General features: G+C 41.6%; 1 protein-coding gene across 5 annotated transcripts in view; it reads left to right on the top strand.

The window, feature by feature from the left end:
* Positions 1–22333, top strand: part of p115 (General vesicular transport factor p115) — a 71816-nt gene extending 49483 nt beyond the window's left edge. For 2 of the 5 annotated variants that reach the window (XM_070522624.1, XM_070522632.1), the window contains exons 16-20: positions 3484–3608; positions 9400–9576; positions 14312–14443; positions 15633–15647; positions 21968–22333. In XM_070522624.1, coding sequence (XP_070378725.1) covers positions 3484–3608; positions 9400–9576; positions 14312–14443; positions 15633–15647; positions 21968–22063 — 545 coding nt within the window. In that variant the 3' untranslated portion in view covers positions 22064–22333. The remainder of the gene's footprint in view (positions 1–3483; positions 3609–9399; positions 9577–14311; positions 14444–15632; positions 15648–21967) is intronic. The other 3 variants (XM_070522627.1, XM_070522630.1, XM_070522629.1) reach the window with 3 other exon arrangements.
* Positions 22334–22749: the final 416 nt, after the last annotated feature.

The following is a 22749-nucleotide window of genomic DNA, read 5'->3' as shown; positions in this document are numbered from 1 at the left end:
AGAAACCGAGGACTGCTTTGGCGTTAAGAAGCAGTTATTTGCCAAGAAACATAGCCGGGTGAAGTGGGGTACATTAGCGGTATGCCAGAGGAAAATGTTTTTCTCCAAGCTTTGGCTTCCCGACACCCCAGTAGGACTGCATGGTCAGCCTCTCCCCGCATCTACCACAGGTTGGAGGTGCATTTCCAGAGAGTAGAAAATTATGGGTCCCAAATGTGTGTCCTATTCTTAGTTGACAAAATAGGACATCTGTTGGCCATGATTTTGTTACGGAGGACCAAAAACCTAACTGTGGGTTTATCACGTGCAGCTTATTATTTGTTTCTGCGTCCCACAGGCGTTGCCAGTGGTTCCGCAGTTTCTTTTGTAAGAAAGGCTTCAGATCAGTAGCAGGGACCACACCAGTAAGAGTAGCTTGCGATGTAATTGATCTGGCCATTTGGTCTGCTAGAACATTTCCCTCAACGCCTCAATGGCTAGGTACCCGGCATATAATGATATGCTGGTTAGATACTGTATGTACGCTCTGCACAGAACGGAGTAGAGCTCAATAAGTACAGGGTTTTTGTGTTTACAGAATGACTTCAGGGCTTTTGCGATGCTTAGAGAGTCTGTAAATATGACTGTTTTTCAAAGTTTTGATTTCATTATATGCTTCACTGTCGACAATAGTGCATGGGTTTCTGCCGTAGATATACTAGATTCTGTGTGCTGTGCACCAGATTCTCAAAAAGATGGGATGGCTGCGTAGGAAACCCCTGCATCTGACTTGGAAGCATTCGTGTAAAACTCAGTGCAAGTGTACTTATACTGGAGTTCTAAAAAATGCATTTTAATATGCGCCTCTGGTGCATGTTTCGTGACATCTACAAACGACATATCACAGTCTATGAGCTGCCACTGCCATGGCGGTAACAGTTTCGCTTGAGTCATAGGACAATGTTCAAGAAGTGGAACACCCACACGCAAAGCAAACAGCTTGCTCACTGCAAGTCGGTTATGGAAGAGTGTAGCAGCGGCGATATCGTTTATGGTTGAATAACAAGGATGTTCAATGTTCGCTTGTACTCTCAGAAAATATGTAAAACTGCTATATGACCGCTGCAGATGAAATTACCACTGATTTGACTTTATGTGTAGGCTCTGCATTGGACTTGTCCTGAAAGCACTGGTCACAAGACAGATACCCAGATGGTGGACGGGGTCTAGGATTTTTAATGCACTTGGTGTTGCAGAGTTATAAATTATTGCTCCGTAATCAAGGCAGGAGTAGACAAGACTGTTATATAAGTTCAGAAGGCACTTTCGATCACTACCCCATGTAGTGCATGACAGAAGCTTGAGAAGGTTCATTGTTTTCAGACATTTTATTTTCAGATTTTGAATATGGGGAATAAACATGAGCTTTGAGAGGGTTGTTGGAGAAATATGGGAGAGGCCTTTGCCCTGCAGTGGGCGTAACCAGGCTGATGATGATGATGATGATGATGATGAGTCTAAAGTGATTCCCAGGAATTTATGTTGGTTGCTCACAGAGAGTTGGTCTCTCTTGACTGTAATACTAGGCAGTTGTGCTACTCCTCCCTTGTTTGAGAAGAGTGCGCAGGTAGTTTTTTGTTTGTTTATTTTGATGCCGTTCTCATCCGCCCATTTAGACAATTTGATTATCCCAAGCTGCACTTATCGTTCGCAGATAGCAATATTGCACGATTTGAAACTTACTTGTACATCATCAACACAAACGGAATAAAACATTGCATGTGGAACGACTGTATGCAGGCTGTTCATTTTTACAATAAATAGTGTGCAACTAAGTACGCCCCCTTGCGGAACACCAGTTTCTTGGGTGATTGATTTAGATAAAGCATTACCAACTCTTATGTGAAAACTCCGGTTAGACGGATAGCTTTCAATTGTGTTTAACATGTTCTCACAGACGCCCATCGCGGAAAGATCGCGGAGGATCCCGAATCGCCATGTCGTGTCGTATGCTTTCTCTAGGTCTAGAAATACTGAAGGTAAAAACTGCTTATGAATGAATGCATCTTTAATGTTTGCCTCAATGCAGACAAGGTGGTCTATTGTCGACCTTCCCTCTTGGAAACCACATTGAAGGGGGTCTAATTTGTTGTTACCTTCTAGGAAGCTGATTAAGCGCCGGTTTACCATTATCTTTTAATAAACATTTTTAAATAAAATTGTGTAGTGTTCCACACAAAAGAATGTCACAGATGAACCACTTATTAGAAAAAATATGTTTATGCACGTAGCAGAAACATGTTCATTAAGGGTTAGGGGAGGAGTCATGTCCTGCTGTGGGTGCAATAATTGTCTCGCTTAAGAGAGGTAACCAAATAATTCTGCAGCAGAAGTGGAGCCATCAGATCCACACTATTCTTGGGTGGTCTTCCTCACAAGTACTGACCAAGCGCAGTGCTGCTTAGTCTTGGTGACCTGATGAGAACAGGCATGTTCAGCGTAACATAGCCAATGGCCATTTACTAAAACATCTGTGAAAACATTAATTTCATCCATGATCACTGAAGTGATGATTGCTGGTATGGCTAACGGCAAGTAAGTGATGCTAACCTTGGTCTTTATTTAAAGTTTCACATTCAAGCTTTCTTCATATTCCTTCTCTTTATGTTGTCTGTTTCACGTCTCGCACAATGAGCATCAGACCTTAATAATCAACCAACTAGGCCTGCAAGATGTTCTGCTCAACTTTTATGGGTTGTGCTGCTACAGTCGTTACCAATAATGTCTATATTACCTTTATCTGAGTATTCAAGGCATATTTGGGAAAGTTTGCCTTTCATGTGAGCAAAGGGTAAGCAAGTTCATTCTTGATGTCGCATAGGACATGTCAGTATGCAGTATGCATTCTACATCGTAGTGCCTAAAAGTAGTAGTGCATTTTTTTTTTTTTTCACAGCACCCGTGTCCTGCAACTTTTGCTTAGGGAAGCAGTTTAGCATTCAGTGTGTGTGTATCCATCATGTATCTGTGTAATGTTGTTTCCTGTTGTCAAAATGGCATTGAAACTTTTTGCTCAATGTGCATGTAACACTTGTATGTCATGCCTAGAGGTAGCAGGGAGGCTGGGGTTGTGGCGACATCGGAGGAAGCCTCTTTGAAACAAAGTGTGTAGAACCCTGCAGATGAATATGTGCCTGTATTTGTGTGCCCTTACGGCTACATATTAACCTTAGCACTAGTTTTGTCAGTGTTAAACCAAGAAGAGTTGTGCAAAGCAGTACAGTTTGCAACAGCTTTCAATTTAACACAGTTTCACTAGATGTTGGTACCAGTGTTACAGCATTTGACTGTGTTCTCGAGATCACACTGTTGTGATAATGGTAATGTATATGTATTTAACTTTAAGGCACTGTTGCAGATCAAACAAGTTGCTAAAATGGCTGTGAAAGTTAATGATGTGAACAAGCTGACCAAGCAGCTCGAGTGTAGGCCTTATTCTTGAAGCATCTTTCACAGTGGCAGCTGGTGGTGGCCAGGGGGACAGCAAGAGTCCCAGTCCTGAGCTGGATCAGACCAAGAGAGAGCTGGAGGACCTTCGGAAACAGCATGAGCAGATATTGCAAGAACTGGTGAGGCTTTTATATCCCTGGTTGTTAAATTGAGATTGGATAGAAGCTGAAAAACTCTCCAGAGGGAACTCTGGCACTGTGATTGTTCAGCTACCATGGGAATTATGGTTAGTACATGGATCCAACTGATCTTCATGTTTGTGGCTTCAGATGTTTTTGTGGCTTTGTTTACTACACTTTATCTGCCTTCAATTGCTTAAATTTCAAAGCAATCTATGCTTTTCTAAATAGAGAAGGCTGTAAGACTCCGTGCACATGTGTATTTACTGCATACAGGTCTAGTCGATATTCTAATTGACATTAAGAGAGAAAAATAGAGCTGGACAGGTCATGTAATGTGTAGGTTAGATAACCGGTGGACTATTAGGATTACAGAATGGGTGCCAAGAGAAGCGAAGCACAGTCGAGGACGGCAGAAGACTAGGTGGGGCGATGAAATTAGGAAATTCGCGGGCGCTAGTTGGAATTGGTTGTCGCAGGACAGCGGTAATTGGAGATAGCAGGAAGAGGTTTTCGTCCTGCACTGGACATAAAATAGGCTGATAATGATGATGATGAGTCTGCTTGCAAAGTCACAAAGCTGTTTGAAGCTAGTATAAAGAAAAAGTTTAGGCAGAATATGCAAATAGCCATCATTCCTATGAAGGCTGAACTGCCATGCTTGGAGCTCCTATAGACACTAGTGCCAGAGTTCTTTCTAGCGATTTTGTTAGGAAACTCAATGGTGCTTACAAGCTTTAAAGGGTGTTGCATTACAGAATCTGAAAATTTAAAAAATGGTGAAATGGGTCATACATTCTAACTGGGCGTTTCTTTTTTTTAAGCTTTTAAACACACATTTAGAAACGTAGTGAACACCACAAGATGCCAGGGGCAGCTTAGTAGCAATTGTGTGCTGGTGTTGTGTAGTTGCTACCTTGGCTTTCCACGCTTAATGTGTTCCATGCTACAGTTGAGCCTCGATTTAGCAAGTCATGGGACTCTAGAATTAGTTGATTAAATTGAAGGCACTTAAAACAAAACTCATGCAAATATTGCACAAGTGTTTAAGTGTTTCTGCTGTATGTTTTACCTATACTCCGTTTTGAACATTAGGTGCAGCGCTGTGGAAGCTATACAAGAGGTTCGGTCACAAGAATGTATAGCTCCATGCGTTCTGTCAATGCTTCACTGTGCATTCTGTCCACACTTCGCAGTATGCCAATGGCATTTTCTCGCATGAGCATGCATGTGAGGCTGTCGTGATGGCCTGCAAATAAAAAACCCAATAAGGAAAACAACAGAAAGCAAAAGGATCTAAAACAGTGCATTAGCAGCCGTATACCACAGTTTATTTCGAAGGAATAAAAATTTTTTAGAACAGTTAGGCACAATTGCGGTCAAGAAACATCGAAATATTTCTAAGTGCGAATGCAGCCACTCCAATAAGTCTCTCTAGCCTCCACAATGTTGCACCTGATGTCCGAAACTGAGTATGGAGTCTTATTTCTACTCTTGGTCTCCGACTTCTCAGCCATTGCTATGTGCTTGAAACAAATTTGCCAGGCAAATGCCCACTTATCTTATTTTGATATTTCCAACTTCTGAAAAAAAAAAAAAAGAATGTATGTACACCCGTGAGCAAAAGTATACAGACCACAGGGTCGCCAATAAAACAGAATTTCTTTGTAATTAACATGTATAAACGGAAACTGAAGAGTGCACTTTTAAATTTCTAATGCCAAGTTTGGACTGCAATCTTTAATTGCAAGTTGTATTCAAAGAGAGGGGAGAAAATATGTTTTATCGCACAATTCCTGGTCTGTATACTTTTTGCTCACAGGTGTACTTACTGTAGACAGTGAGCTCATTGAGCATGTCAAGTGTCCATCATGGTAGCAGCAAATCCTTTTTAAAAGATCATCTGTGACCTGAACTGAAACCCTGTATAGCGATATTCTTTTCACATTTTAACCATATTTCAGAAAAAATCTTCTTAAAATTGGGCAAGACTAAAGTTAACTTCATTGCTTTGGGTTTTTCAATGGATTAAGATTTGAATATGTGTATCAAAAACACTTCATTAAACCAAAAATTTCATAAAATATGGTTTCATTAAATATAGGTATGACTGTGCTGATGTCACCACTTGCCCCCTCAACCCCACATACTATGTAGCTATTCCCCGCAGGGGCGTCTGCATCGGCAAGCGTTTGGTGTGTTGCGACACCACGTACCCGAGCACATGGGGGTCGAACCTTCCCGCGTCTAACCGTGCGTGGCTTAGCCGTTGCTGGGGAAAGGGGATCCGGGGGGTTGAGCCGATGCCGAGTGTTTGGACCTTAAAGGCCCCTCAGCGGAGGCAACACACCTCTTTGGTCTCGGCTTCACGTAGACGGCGCGCCCGGACTGACCCACCTGGGGGAAATCGGTAGTTGCCTTTTCCTGTCCCCATCTCTAATCTTCATCTTACTCTCTCACTTTCAACCTTTCCTGTCTCCTACTCGCTTCATTTTCCTTCTCGCTTTCCAGGCAGCAAGGGTTAACCGTGTACATCTACCCATTCTCGGGTACATATATGAGGTTATAGCGGTGTTGTATAGCTGACATCTAGGTATCTTCCTAACCTCATAGCATCCCCTTGTTGGGCTCCATGGCGGACGGCTGGCACCACTGCCCATAACTCCATGATACTAATTGCTAGCTCTTTCACCCCTCTTCCTGACCACCCTCAGAGACGAGGGCGCACTGACGACATTTTCAAAGTTTTTGGCAACAGATTACAAAGCTTCTCCCAATTCCACGTCATCCATTCTGACAAACCTGAAAAAACTATGAGAATGATTTCACCTTTCCTAATGTCAAAATGTCTCACCGAAGCACTTGGCGCAGGCTACAAGGCATCAAAGATGGCTAGTGGAGATCTCCTTTTAGAACTCCGCAATGCGAAACAGCATGAAAGGCTTCCGAAACTAGTTACATTCAAGGAAATCCCAGTGACAATATCCCCGCGCCGAACTATGAACACCAGCCGTGGTGTTGTCTCTGATGATGACCTAATGGAGCTGACAGAAGCTGAATTATTAGAAGGCTGGAGTGATCAAAACGTAATCAATGTTGATGTAATAGTTCTGCGGAAACCCGTAAGGTGGTGAGAAGTAATCAATAAAGGGAAAATGAGACACCAACCCAAACGTAGCTAAGTGCTACAAATGCTACAAGTGCTTTAAGTGTTTTTGCTTCTGAGTTGTTGATAAATTTGACTTCGCCTGCCATCTGCTAGCCGCCTGGTTAGCTCAGATGGTAGAGCGGCTGCCACAGAAAGGCAGTGGTCCCGGGTTTGAGTCCCAGACCAGGACGAATTTTTCTTCAACTGCGAAGCTTTTCTTTCGAGGAACTCATACGAGTTTCCTTTGTAGCACTTAGCTACGTTTAGGTGGATGTCTCATTTTTCCCTTTATTAAGTAATCAATGTTAAGAGAATTCTGCTAAGGCGCAATGGAAAAGAGATTAAAGCAAAGCTTTTAATACTTACCTTTGGTTCAAGTGTGCTCCCTGAGAATACTGAGACAGGATATGTGAAGCTCCAGGTCAGATCATACGTCCCAAACCCCAAGAGATGTTTTAAATGCCAGCGATTTAGCCACAGTTCACAGAACTGCCGAGGCCGCCAAACTTGTGCTAAATGCAGTGCTCACGATCACTCCTCTCCATCATGTGAAAACTCTCTCCACTGTGTAAACTGTGATGGGGAGCACGCCGCGTACTCGCGGTCATGCCCATAATGAAAAAAAGAAAAAGAAATTGTGACAATAAAAGTAAAAGAAAACGTCTCATTCAAGGAAGCACACAAGCGGGTGTGCTACCTGCCTATAGTCAGTTTTGCCAATGTGACGCGTCGGGGGGCAGTGCCACTACAGCCTCTGGCGGCTGTCTGGCCCGCACACAGTGGGCCGGCGGTGACGCCATCCGTACGTCCCCTTGGTGGCTGCAGCGGGCACTGCTCCGCTGCCCCAACAGAAGGGACCATCAACCAGTGGCCTCAAAGGTCTCGTCTACCAGGCCTTTACATCAAATGCAGCGCTCACAAGAGCGCGTGTCCAGCGCCTTGCAAGAGGCGATGGACACAACAACCAGCCAGACGGCGCCGCCAGCGCCTAAGGAGTGCTCTCATGATCGCTCCAAAAAAGACAAAACTCGCGTCATGGCACCTGGAAAGGGCCCGTGAGCTAATCTTCATCTCAAACACATAGCACAAAATACATTTATCATATGAAGACACAAGTACTACAATGGAATGTTAGAGGACTTCTTCATAACCTTGACGATATTGGAGAACTCTTAAACAAACATAATCCAGAGTTACTGTGTGTTCAAAAGACACATGTGAAACCTATGAATGCAAATTTTCTTCGAAATTACACCATCATCTGAAAAGACCGTGATGAGGCTAACGCCTCTGGTGGTGTAGCAATACTAGCCGACAAGTCTGTAGCTTGCTGACACGTCCCCCTTCAGACGTCCTTTAAGGCAGTGTCAGTTCGGGCCATTCTTTTTAATAAGTTGGTAACTGTATGTTCCATTTATATACCCCCCCGAACCATCATTAAAAAAAAAAAAACTTTTATAACCTCATTCTTTGGATCAGCTTTCATTCTTTGGATCAGCCTATACCTCATTCTTTGGATCAACCTATAACCTCATTCTTTGGATCAGCTTTCCGAGCCTTACATACTTGTGGGAGATGTTAACGCTCATAATACGATGTGGGGAGACTCGCGATGTGATGTGAGAGGTCAACTCATTGAAAATTTTCTTTTAAACTCCGGTGTGTGCCTCTTCAATAAGAAAGAATCAACATATTATAATCCATATCATAATTAATACTCGTCAATAGACCTGTCGATTGGCTCCACTTCTATCTTCCCTGATTTATAATGGGGTGTAATTAAAAATCCATTTGGAAATGATCACTTCCCAGTGACACTGAACTTAGTAAACCAAGATGGCTTCCCTCCGCACTTCCCTCGCTGGAAACTGGCCTCACCTAACTGTGAATGTTTTAAGGAATCCACCTACTTATCACAAGATTTTGCTGATAATTTTAGTGTAGATCATGCTGTTTCATAGTTTACTGCTTTTATCATTGACACTGCTGAAAGGTTCATTCCTCAAACAAGTGGCTTTTCATTCAAAAGACGACCCGTCTTTTGAATGAGACGCGTTGCCGCTCCTTCCAGGCTCGCTCTTGAGGCCTTCTTTATCAAGACGAATAGAGATAGATGTGTGAGTGAGCCTTCTATCACATTACTGGATGCCGAATTTGATTTCTTGCGCGACCGCCTTTGATGTGCATGTACCGGCTTCACTTCTGCTTGGTAGGCGCATGCGTGACAAGAGGATATATATATATGCACTATCCTTCCTTTCCATTAAACAGTTGTGAGTAGCGCTTGTCCTTGTCTGTCTTCCTTGTGTCTGTGGTTTTATTTGTGCTAAGCTACTACTTCAAATATGGACGACCAACTAGCCCAACAGTCAACTCTTCTGTCCAATTACCAACCATGCCTCATGCCCTTGTATAAATGTTATCAGTAAGTTTTATTGCTTTGCATTCTCTAAGTGTATCTCAAAGTCCTTATGCTGTACATTTAACTAGAGCTGTATCTGCACTCTTGGTCTCTGACTTATTCCTTAGATATCACTCTTCTTCTGCAGTCTCACCTGCTTGCAGCATTTGTTTCAAGTACGCAGTTAACACTCTCCTCCTTTATATTCACCTTGGATGTGCCCCTCCCACTTAACGTTGCAGGAAACCTTGAAGGCACAAAAGATGAGCCAGGCATTTGTCACAGAGCCAGCCCATACGCCATCTTCCGAAACAGTTGCTGACCCATCGCTGAAGGCCGAGCTTGATTCTGCCAAGGAGCGAATTGCAGCTCTTGAAGCAGAGGTCTCTTCACTTCGCGAGGCTAGTGAGCTTCTCAAGGTGGGCCTTCCCTTTTATAAGCCTGCTCAATTGAGCATTTGTAGCCGCAGGTTACTGGTTGTCACTTACACAAATGAGGACATTACAGTGTGCTTGTCTCCTCCAGAGGCTAGTGTTGGAGTAGGACCTTATATGGCCAGGATTGCCCGCACAACTCTTGCTGCTCACTGATCTGGTGGCGCTTATGATTCCTATAATATTTTGATGGACTGACAATGCTCAGCGGTAACCCTCACCTTTGTGCTAAGTAGCTAAGGTGTAACTTTTTGTTGTGGGATACCTAACAACTTTTGAGTGCAAACATGCTATGAAACGGTACTACCATAAATCATATATAATGACCAGAAGCCATTAGTACACTTTACTTCCATGTGCTACAGTTATACCAGATGTTTTAATCAGTGTTGATTGTTTCCATGTATTAGAAATATGAGATATCAAGACAAAATTATAATTTCTGTTGGCAAAAATTCATGGCACTGGCAGATATCAGAAATTGAACTATATATATAATTTCCAATGAGAATTTGAACTATGTTTTGTGAATTCGTTTTTTAATTAGCAACTTATTGCATGTGTTGCAGTTGCAGAATTGAAGCCAGTCAATGATTAAGGCATGTTTTTGAGCAGCCATGATTAGCAACATTTGCAAGATATTCATCCCCAACCTTGTGGTGAAATACATTGGTGTCCCACATGTCATTTCCCCACAGCCTTTCTCAAGCACTGCAAGGTGTAAATGGAAAACAGTGTGGTATTTCATTGCCGATTTTGCAGACAAATACTTTAAAGTTTTTTGGTAGTCTCAAGCTTCCTATTCGAGCAAATGGGCCTTGAGCATTGATCGACTTCAGTTCTGCAGTTGTATGTGGTAATTAAGTAATTAATTTGAACACTGATCAGTACATTTAAAGAAAATTTGCTTTTGGTAATTAGTACCACACAATCTTCATTTTATATTGCAACCAGTGGGTAATAACTGCCAAAATTACGTTATTATATAGGGTTTTATCCCAAGGCCTCAAACACCTGAGATCAGGTTGAATTGTCTGAACTGTCAAAACTGATCAACAAGTGGAAAGTAAGCAGCATGTAGCATTGACTGGGGGGGAACAAGGTTGTACACAAAAATAAACAGGGAAAGATAAGCAATTTAGATGATACGACATGCATAATGGCAGCAGAGGATGTAGCTTAGACTGAACTGTAATGTACGTAAAACAGCCATGGAGCCACAATTAGATGTGATTGCTGAGAAGATAATGAAGTCCCATTTGTGACTATGAAATGCTGTTAGAAGGACTTTGTGAAGGTAAAAGCAGCAGGAATAACAGTGAGCCTGATAAACTATGGCGGGGATATTGTGCTTGAAAAGATTGAAATCTTTCTTTAGTATATGGAGTGTTTTGTTTTAGCTTAAACAGTTCTTTTTAACAAAATGTTTAAACAGAAAATTTAAATAGACTAGTCCAAAATAATTTTTAAAAATCACCCATGACATGTAGCACAATTTTACTTCTTGAGCTAGATTACTCTGAGAAGCATACATTATTTGCAAAAGAAATGAAAGGTAGTATTTGGCTAATTTACAAGTTTTGCTAATTAACTTTTAACCCTATTACCGTACACCACATATTGCAGTTTATGAATTGTAGCCAGTGACTTTTAAAGTTGCATCCACTTGGAATGAATTTAGAGAATAACATCATTTTAGAGATATGCGTTCCCAAAGTTTGCAAGGAAATGCATTGGTGTTCCAGTAACTTATCAGCTTTTAGTGCACATAAAGGCATTTTGTTAAAAAGGTTAAAAGGGTAAGTGGACCAGCAGTGCATCTTTACAGCAAGTTTGACTGCACTTATCTGAAAACTGCTGCTAGTTTCAAAATTTGTTCCAAGTGGATGTGCCTTGTGAAATCACTGGCTTCAGTTCATGAACTGCAGTATGTACACTAAAGTAATTAGTTGAAAAGCTAATTAGTGAGATTTTGTTCATTGTCAATTATGCATATTGATTTCCAGTGTAAGTAATGTATGTCTCTTCTGAGTATTCCAGCTCAATAAATATATTTTGCTTCATGCCACAGGCGATTTAAAAAATGTTTTGCTAATGTTGAACTAAAACACCCGGTATAATGCCTCATTTCTTCAAATGTAACAGAGGCTTAGAAGAATGTGAAAAGGGTATGAATCTATAAGAAAGAAGACATTGAAAGATTAAATATAAGGCCATAGTTTGCTTTTAGTACTGTACGAGGTATCTATTAAAGTGATTCCAAATAGAATCAGATTAACACTTCAATCAGCCCAAAGAACAAGCTGGCTTTGGAAATTCAACTACGGATCAAATGCATCTCATGAGCCAAGTATAATTAAATAGTCTCTGGAACATAACCAACAACCCTATATAACCTTCATACACTGCAAAATCATTGAAGCATTGCATAGTAAACATATAGAGCAGGCATATTACTTCAATATTTTAATATCTACAGAGGTTTCATAGCAACTGTAATCCTTCTCAAGTTAAAAAGGGTGTGAAGCAGGAGCACTACGCAATTTATCATTGCTGTTTACTGCATACTTGAGCATTCCTAAGTCCCCCACTCAAGGTGGCAGGTTGGAAAGGATTAGGTATAAAGAACATGGGGTATATCGCTACAACCTGTTGTTTGCAATTGATATTGTCCTGTTCAGTAGTAAAGCTGATGACGTTCAACAAAAGGTTGTGGATTTGAACTAGCAATGTATACGAGTAAGTTTCAGTATTAATATGCAAAAGACTAAGGCAGTGTTAAGTAGCCTGACAAGGCAACAATAGTTTGATTGGTACTCATCCTTGTGAAACTGTGACAGGGGACTCTGCATGAAATCTACCACTCAATAAAAATGAGTTGGAGCACATACGGCAAACACTGAAGGTAGCCTGACAATATGTTTAACAAGAAAATGATGTAATCAGTGGATTCTACCTGTGCTAACATATGGGGCTGAAATTCAGAAGATAACAAACTTGAACCCACCAAGGTGACATTGCTGCTAAGCCTGAGGGTGCGGGATCAAATCCTGACCATTGCAGCCGTTATTCAATGTGAGCGAAATGCAAAAGTGCTCATGTAGTGTGCATTTGGTACATGTTAAAGAACCCCAGGTGGTCAAAATTAATCCCAAGTCCCCCACTACGTCATGCCTCATAATCATATTGTGGTTTTGGCACATAAAACCCCCGAATTTAAAGAAACTTGAGTGGAAGCTAAGGACCATTCAGTGACCAGTGGAACAGAAAATAATAGGTGTAACATTAGCAGAAAATAATAGGTGTAAAATTAGAGACAAAGGCAGCAGTATGGATGAGAGTAAACATGGGTAACAGATATTGTACTGGTTCATATTAAAAGGAAGGGCAGGTCATGTAATGCATATAGAACAGGTAACTTTTGCTCTAATAAAGTGAGAGAATCAGTGCCCAGAAAAAGGAAGTGCAATTGAGGAGGGCGTAGGATTAGGTAATGTGAATGTGATATTATTAGGAAAATTGCAACCATATATAAGATAGAGGTGGCTGAGTCAAGACAGCGGTAATTGGAGACAGCTGAGAGAGGTCGTCAGCCTGCAGTGGACATGAAGCAGGCCGATGATGGTTATTTTCATGCGTCTATTCCAATCTTCTGCAGTTTGTCAGAAAAGAAAAACCCACAAGGTGCATAAATGTTTCTGAATTCTCTAATGTGATGTCATGGAACATCTTTACTAGAGAGCTCTGAAGGGTGGACATAAGAGTTTGTTTTCCTCTCCAGAGCTTTTGAGCAGTATGGATGCAGTGGGAGGGTAACTAGACGTCTTGCACTCAGCTGCAGTTGTGTGCAGTAGCTTCATCTCTTTTAAGAAAAGCCTTATTTAGTGTCCAACAAGATCTATTTGGCATCCTATAGGCCAGCCTCATCCCTTTGTTATACTTTTGCAAGCCTAAAGAGTTTGTTATACCAAAATGTGTTTGAATTTATAATTTTTTTTTATAACAGACGTGTACTGCACCATCACAAATTTCACATTTTTGCAGTTGGACTGTTCACGAAATTTCAAAAAGTTACATTACAGCTTCCCAACCCTGCTTAATTTCACCATAACAATGTAGCCTGTTTTTGAGGCAGAACTTGGGTAAATAGAGTTTGGCGTCTTCTAGTATCTGGTTTCTCGCTACAGGCACCTAGCTGTACCACACTGAAAGAGGTGAAGGAACTCACCAGCATCCTTTAGGTGGAGGTTTCACTGAATAAATGCAGCAATGACGAGCTTGTGCTTGGCAGTTACATGTGGGGAACACTTGTGCAGCTGTCTCATGCGATAAGCAGCCAGCACTTCACTAAAGCTTTACTTTAGCTTAAGCTGACTTGATGGCAAAGGGCCTATAGGCCCTTCCAACAAGAGCTCCATGGGCTTCTTCAACGCATAGACTTGGCGCTCTTTGGCCAAAGATGCCCTTGCGTCATTAAAACCCATCAATTAATTCAACACAGTGCCCTCTGTACTGTTATGAGCCCATGTGAGAACCTGCTCAAAAGCATTGGGACAGAAGCAGAATGTGTACTTTGTACTCACATGCAACAATCCAGAGAGAGGTGTCATCTTATTCCAATGAAAAGGTCTATAGAGATGTTTACTTGTGCAAGCTTTTGCCATGGTATGTTGGTGTGTGTGCACAATGCCTAATTAATTTGTGTATTTGTGACCTGCAGAAAGAGAAGGAGGCATCAGAGGAAGAGCTACAGACTCTGCGGAAAGAGCAAGAAGATCTTCTTGTGATGCTCACGGAGCAGGACACAAAAATCTTCAAGCTCAAATCCAAGTTCAAAGAGCTTGGGGTAGAGGTACACTGGACTCTTCCTACATAGATTGCTATAATGACATGGAACTTGATGCATAAGCCTCACTTCAAGACTTCTGCTTTGCACGTTCTTCTGCATTCTGCCTCTGTTGCAACTAACTGTTTGTTCCTTGTTTTCACCCCTGCCAAATATACTGCTTCCTTTGTCTTGTGTCATGTGTTGGTGGCATGGTGCTGGTGCTGTGGCAGAACCTTGGTTATATGCCCCACATTTATGCAACAACTCATACAGCAATATTGTGCCTGGTGCAACAACACACAGGAACCACCAAGTACTTGACAGTTAAGGGTGTGTGTAGGCTGCAATGTGCGAAAAATGACAAAAACATTTCCTGGCTCAGTGTGGCTGCAATAGTGTCATTTTTTTTTCATACCTTCCATCAAATTGTGTCGCATATTTAGTAGAGAGACAGAATGGGGAGTGAGAGGTTTGTGTATGTTCCTGGATTTACAGGGACTAATTGTGCGACTGAAAAATGCACCATCAATGTGCTCTTTATCAATGTCAATGTGCCAGCAGTAAAGCTTCTGTAGTGCAAAGTAATAAGAAAAGGGACAAAAATGGGCGTTCATGAAATGTTGAGATTTTTTTTCTTTGTGGCACGTACTGTCCTCAGGTGTTTAAAAATTAAGTAGAGCAATTAACTGATAGGACATAATAGGTTATTTTGGACCCTCCCCCACTTTATTTTAGTTAAATTTCATAGCCATTGTGTCATAGTTGTATAGTTGCATTTTTTATAATATTTTTGCATATTCGTTTTGAAGTTATACACAGTATTTATTAAATTTAGTATTAACTGGGCTCTACGCCACGACTACAAGACTTTTTGTTTAAGAATTAGCCTTTTTTTGCTTGTTTTCCTTGGCATGCCATCTTTTGTTTCGAAACATCCTTTGCTACAGAATCTTCACTTAAGCGCCATTATTAAGCCAAGGATAGGCATACTGTCACTTCTAAGCATTGCCTTTATTGGGTATGCGAGCTTGCCTTCTAGCAGCACCTTTAAGTGGCATGGAATGCTTAGATGCTTGTGCATTTTACTTCTTGGTTGCTGCATTCATTCTGTGTTTGTCAAATCAGTACACCATTGCAGATTTCTGAACAGCACACTACATTTACTGTCTCATTTTTCAATGACCCTTTGTTTCCTGCTTTTTGAAACTTTCAGGCAGAACCAGATGCGGTGAGTGTTGTGCCTGTTTAACAAGATGGTAACAGTGGTGAAGGGAAGGCATGATGAAGGGAGGCATGTGGTGCAGTGATCTTTTATTTTCTCTTGGACAAGAGGGCGGCAGCAAAAGAATGTCTTAAAAGCTACCATGCTTCTGCAAAAGTGTAGTGGTGCAATACTTTTTATGTTTGGCAGACTTTGTACTACTACAGTTCTCTTACCACAGCACCATTTTTGTAGAACACACATATTTGTGGATGATTTGTATAAGATGGTGTAGCAACGAAGCCACCTTTTTTCTGTTTTCAGTTCGTTGTGCCCCTTTTTTTTGTGGGAAAGCTGCAACATAAAGCCTTGTCGTAACCATGGCTTGATGAGTGCTGCTACCCGTCGTGTTTGTTAAGCCGTGGTCTCTGACCTGAGACTTCACTCATGAATTCCTATGGAATGGCTGTGCTATAGTCCAGTTTGCAATAAGGTGCAGTGAAAGACCTTAATGAATCTATGCGTGCTTTCACTGGTTCGTAGTACCTGCTCCCTGTGTTTGCTGTTGCTTAAAAGGAACTTTTTGCTAAATTTAGTAAGGCATGTTGCAAAGAATGCATCTGGTGCAATTTCTAACTGGAGCTGGTAACTCTTTCCTTACCAAGCATAAAAAATAAACCAATTCAATCAACAGCCTTACATGCTGTGTTACATTGGTATCAGTGCCGTTCAACAAGTGTAGCCATGTAATATGTAGCTTGAATTGTATATTGTCAGTTAGATTGCATTGTTTTGTTGCTGGTTGAGAAACTTTAAGAACTAAAGCTTCAGCTAGGAGCAATACAAATTAAGCTTGTTACAACAAAGTTAAAGGAGCAGTAAAATTTGTTACAAACACTTTTATTTGTAACCATTAACCACTGCAACAGCAAATACTAAACCATAGCTGCACTATTTAAATATGGTAAGTAAGTTGCCGTTACCAATGCCTGTTCATTGCTTATTGACTGTGTGTGCAATTAACTGTTTCTCTGTGCTCCGAGCAAAAGGCAAAAGCAAAAGAAAATTCCTGTTGCAACATAAGAGCAAAAAATTATCACTAGCTGTGTTGTTTATTGTGTAGAAGCTTGTTACAAAAGGTCCATAGTGGTTTCTTAGTTACCTATTAGGCAGACAAGAACAAATATTCTCTGTTTCCATTTTCATGTGAACCAAGCTAGTGCAGGAGTTGACTGATGGCTTATGCCTCCAGTCTCAATGGCATGATAGACACGCATGCACTTAGCATTTTGTAGCCTTTGGCACTTTCATCATCACACACTTCAAGTGTTCTAGTGAAAATGTTTTCCATCCTGTATTGCTGTCGCCATGTCTCCTACATTCCCTCATCATGTGGTAGTAGCACCATAAGACATTGGCAAAAGGTCCACCATCAGACAAGACAAGGTGCACAGCGACAGTCACTGTGTGGCAACCAATGCAAGTAGCACATTATGTGCAGTAACTGGTGCTTTGCATAGAACAGGAATGCTGATTTTGTGCCAGGTGCACTGCAGTGTGCTATGACAGATTGATGGATCTGTGGCACTTTGCCTGATGTTGCAGAACTTTAAAGGGCCCTCACGAGATAAACAATGTGCATAGATCCCACATTAACAATTGTTTCTATAAAGCTTTGCACTCATGTGCGGCTTGACGAAGGCAGCTGAAAATTTCAATGAAAGCCTGTGTGCTGCTTCTCGGAGGAGCCACTCTTCCCGCCAGCAGAGATGCCACAGCTATCGTCTGTGTGTCACATATACAACCAGTAGCTTACAAATAGCCAGCATGAATGTGAAAAATCTGAGATTCTAATGATAGTAGAGCACGGGAAACCACCACCAAGAAACCAAGAAGGGAGAGAGAAAAAAAGAAAAGGAAGTAAAGGCCGTGAAGTAAATGTCCTGCGAGTCCTTAGCTCCTGCATAGAAGGCAGGGGAGTAATGCCACCCACGGCCACTGGTTGTAGGAGAGAGCCTCTGCTGCAAGAAAGGTAGCTTGTCTCCTCATGATAAGTCCTCGTAACATTTCCTTTGACTTTGATATTACTAAACCGTGCTTAGAAATTATTTCACTAGAGCATTCTTTGGTTGGAACTCTTTGTGCAACTAAAATTTCCATTGAGACTAAGCAATGTGCGCTTTAATATACATTGCCCATGAAGGTGCTAACATGATACTGATGTGAATGCACAGGTTTTTTTTTTCCTATTTTTTTTTTCACTGCATCAGAATTGCTTACCTGCATGAACCATTTTGTTTGTTAGACATGCCAGATGCATTATCCAGCAGTTCTCCAGTCATGCGAAAGTATGTGCATGTTTTCTAAGTGATGGCCATTGCATCAAGCATTACAAATGTAGAACAAATGGAACAGAAGGCTCTGCTACAAGGAGATTAAAAGTACAGTTCATTCTCGCAGTACTACTATACTACTACACATCATGTGTAGTAGTATAGTAGTAGTCATATTAATTGGTGCCATGTGACATTCCATAATTGTCATAGTGGCTAGCTTCTTTGCCCACCAAAAGTCAGCTTTTCTAATATTGTTTTTTTTGTGTGCTTGGCTTGCCTAAACTAGTTACAGCATGGGCATGGTGCAAGACTCAGTACACTTAAGTTAAAGCTTTATATGATTCTTCTTATTGGTGCCTTATTCAGCTTTTGTTCCATACTTTGCAAATATGTGATGGATTATTTCTGCTGTGCCTCTTTAAAAGACGAACATTTAAAAAGACACCAAAGGCCAAAAATTTCTTATTGAAGCAAAAGAAAGAAAGGGAAACATTTCTTTTTTCTATAACCACTGAGAAGCAGCACTTCTTTCCCTTGCTAAGGAAAGAGTTAACACATGCATTTGGTATAAATGAAACAGTTCGTGCATCATGCTGTGTTAAGAATGTAGTGGAGTAAAAGTGTAGCTAATGAATATAAAATGCCTTAAAAATGTTTACTTGCAGTTGTGTGCTGCTTAGAAAAATGTCATTACAGTCCCCTTTCTCAAACCATGCTTGGCATCTCTGCCACACTTGACATTTGTCTTATTATGCTTGGTATGCTAACAAAGGCAAGCACATTATACCTTAAAGGGGCCCTTAACCACCACTTGAGCTTGGTGAGCAAAACATTTCGCAAGTATAGAGCACAGAGCAGTGAACAGCTTGGCCAAGTTCTGTAGTTGTATGCAGTGTGGACTTCGTAAGTGAAACATAAAAGATAGCTTCTGCCCCTCTAATCAAACAGAGGGCCCTTACTTACCGCTTGCAGAGCTACTGGCTGCCAGCCAGCTGACGTGGGGCAACAGCAGCCCACAGACAGCAGTTGTTGACTGACCCATCATTTTGACCATGAATTACCTGTGCACACAATCTTGCGCATGTGTGTGCCCTTTCATATATATTGAGAGCCACTGAGAAATGGTGAAAATGGTAGCTAATGCATCCCATCCATCAAATCACTGTTCCTTTGTTGCCCTCAGGCAGCTTTGTAATATAGCCATCTCAAAATACACTTGGGGATTTTCAGTGATGGGCGGGTCCCAGGCATGACCTTTGATTGAATCAGTATTGGTAGCAGCCATTATTCGGCATAGGCACCGTCTATGTTACAATTGGTGTCGCTTGCAGTATGTGTGTGTGTGAAAACATTTATTGGAATGAGGTCCGGAGGCTCGACTTCTTAAGTCAAGGCGGGCCGCTCCCACGTTGGCACTGTCAGGCCAAGCCTTTCAGCGACGTCATGGGCCCTCTGGACGGCCCTTAGTTGGTCCTGAAACAATGGGCTTTGAATCCTTTTCTCCCACTGTGTCCATTCTTCAACGAGGTTGGGGAGAGTCGCGGGGCACCCCGCCAGCATATGTCTGATTCTAATGATGCCATTGTAATCGTTGCAGTCCATCCTAATCTCCCTCTCTGGATATATTTTATTAATGGTGTACGGTGTGGGATATGTACCTGTTTGCAATAAGCGCAGTGAAACTGCCTGAGCCCTGTTCAGTGTTGAATGTGGCAATGGGAATTGCCTGCCTCCTAAATTGTAGTGTTTGGTAATGTCATTGTAAGTTATTAAATGATCTCTAGATTCCCTGGCTTGATGGTGAACGGCTCGGTTGTGACTGTCACGGTTAGCAAGTCCTCGTGTTAAGTCATGAGCAACCTCATTGAGGTTTATCCGAGTCTCGTCCACTTTTCCCATATGCGCAGGAAACCATCGAATTTCAGTTCTCCTAATCCCAATGTTTTCAAAAATTTTCACTGCAACACCAGCTACGTAGCCTTTATCAAAACACTTTATAGTGGATTTCGAATCACTGTAAATGCAGGCCCACTTATTACTCCTGATGGCTAGAGCAATTGCCACTTGTTCCGCCACCATGGGGTCCTTGGTAAAAATAGTGATAGCATCTTGCACCTTCCCTTGATAATTTGAGACAATGGCCGTATATGCTTCTTTACCTTTCACCCAGGCTGCATCAACTACAGCTGCCAATTGGTTCTGCTGTTCTATTTCCTGCAAGAGTGCTTTAGCTCTTGCCTTTCTCCTTTCGACATTATATTCTGGATGCATGTTTCTGGGGAGAGGGTTGGTTCTGATCTTGTTCCTAACGTCAGTCCTTAATTCTACTTCAGCCTCTATTGGGCTCCTTGATGTATTCAGTTCTGCACCTATTGCCTGTAATATGTTCCTGCCAGCTTGTGATTTTGTCAATCTTTCGTGTTGCGCTAGCTGTTGAGCCTCTGCGATTTCTTCCATTGTGTTGTGCACCCCTAGACTCATGAGTTTGTCAGTTGCAGCATTACTGGGTATCCCTAGGGCTACTTTAACGAGCTTCCTGAGCATCACCATTGCAGAAGTTTGTTAAGTTCTGCCTGCTTCCATTTGAATAATCCAGCCACATAAGTGAAGTGACAGAGAGCAAAGGTGTGTATTAGCCTCAAAGCGCTGTCCTCTCCTAAGCCTCTGTGTCTATTGGTAATTCTCCTTAGTAACCTAATGACTTCATCTGTTTTATTCGAGATATGTTGTATTGTTCTATAGTTAGCATCGTTTCCGTCTATGTGATACCCAAGAACCTTGATTGTTTTAACTAGCCTGACTGCAGATCCTTCACGAGTGTATAAGCACACTCTTGGCTCATCTTCTGGAATGTAACCTCTTGGTTTGCGACCTTTTCTGCAATGTTTAATGACCAAGAGTTCTGATTTGGCTGCCGAACATTTCAACCCCATGTCTTGATGAAAAAAATGAAAATTTCAAAGGTAGGCACTACAGGTGGAGCATTGTTACCAGTGGCACCCCACTGAGGAATATGGATGAGCCGAGGGTGAATAGAGGAAGTAAACATTCCATTCTTAATGTCTATGTTCACATCATGTTCTTTCCAAACACATAAGCGAGAAAACATGACACCCAGGCGTTGCAACAACTCTTGCCAATTTTAATTACGTCTAACCAACTAGCCCATTGCAGAATTTTACGTATTCCTTGAAAGGCATTGCACTCCTTTCACTGTGCTCATTTTTGGGAAAATGGTGCTCCAGGGCCTCTTAAAAGCAAAAGGATGTTTTATTTAAGGCTCACTGCTTTGCATGTTTTTGCACACTGTGCGTCCCTGCTTGGCCTCTTTAGTTTGCATCACCTGTTTGCCTGAATAACCCAAAATTTGTGGATAATTACTGTGCTGTTGATAGTGATCATGCTCCTTTCTAGAAACTTAATATTCTTTTTTTTATGAACACATTGTTAAGACAATAATAATGTAGAAGGAAACACAGCGTGACAAAGCAGTTTATTTACTAGCATAGCTAGCATGAATGTTGTATCAACATAAACCCGCTGCAGTAGCCTAGTGGCTATGGTGCCAAGCTTGAGCTCTCGGGTTCGATCATGGTCACGACAGCCACATTCCGGTGGGGGTGGAATGCAAAAAATGCTTGTGTACTATGCATTGTGTGGACATTAAAGAACCCCATGTGGCCAGAATTAATCCGGAGCCCCCCCCCACTATGGTTGGCCTCAAAATCAGGTCATAGTTTTGGCACATAAAACCCCCAAACTTAATAATGAGCCTACTTTCTTAGCTACATTGCCATACCTGAAAAATTGACATGAAAGGTGATGGCGATAAAAACTGCAGATTATGTTCTGGTTTTTGTTTAAGGTTGCGTTAAGCTTAATGCACCTAAGTCTAGATAATGATCTGGAAATTGAGGTAAGTAAAAAGGTTTTGCTTTTTGTGCCTGAATGCACAAAAGCAATCTTCAGAGCACTCTTGCACTTGTCCAATTTTGCGTGCAACCTTTGCAGGTTCCCGATCTTGGTGAAAGTGACGACGATTTGGGCAGCGACCTTGGCGAGACAGAGGACCTTGTTGTGGTTGGCGAGCCAAATGAGGAAGTGTGACTACTGCACCAGTAATGGCACTGAGAGTTGCATAGACTGTAAACAAAACAGCTGTTGCTTGTACAAAATTGCTTTATTTACATGTTTTTTTCTCTTCAGTGGAAAAGGGTGGAAGGTTGGGCTACTGTGAGGAAACAGATACACATTATAATTAGCTTTTTCCACATTGCGCAAGACTGACCTATTGCTGCATCAAATGCTTGTGGTGATGGCCCTGAGCTACGAGCAACAAGGTCTTCTTGGTGAATAAAGAAATGTTTGTACATGTTGCATTGGTCTCAAACTGTTCGTACAAGAAACACGAATTTTGGTAGTGTACAGTATTATTGTTTGGCTGGTGACAACAAATTGCAGCAGTGTTTGAGCAGACTGCTACATTTGAAGGTAGCTTCAAGAATATAAGCAACTCGAGCATACTTTAACAATGCTGGAGTATTGTAGCACAGAACTTATCTGAGCACTAGCTTGAACTCCTTGAATTGCAGAAATCAAGTATAATCTTTGTGTCTTGAGGAGCTCGCTATTATTGAAGCAGCATTGCCAAGTGTGCTGGAGCATTTGATTCAACTATGTTCTGCCAGCTTTCTCTTGCAGCCATGCAAGTGCTACTCTCCTACAACTTCAGGAACAACTAAGAAACAATTGTTCGGTTCATTACAGCAAATACTCCTACAATCACAGCAACT

This window comes from Dermacentor albipictus, chromosome 1, assembly GCF_038994185.2.
Source record: "Dermacentor albipictus isolate Rhodes 1998 colony chromosome 1, USDA_Dalb.pri_finalv2, whole genome shotgun sequence".
NCBI classification, from domain to species: domain Eukaryota; kingdom Metazoa; phylum Arthropoda; class Arachnida; order Ixodida; family Ixodidae; genus Dermacentor; species Dermacentor albipictus.
This window is presented reverse-complemented; position numbering and strand designations above follow the sequence as displayed.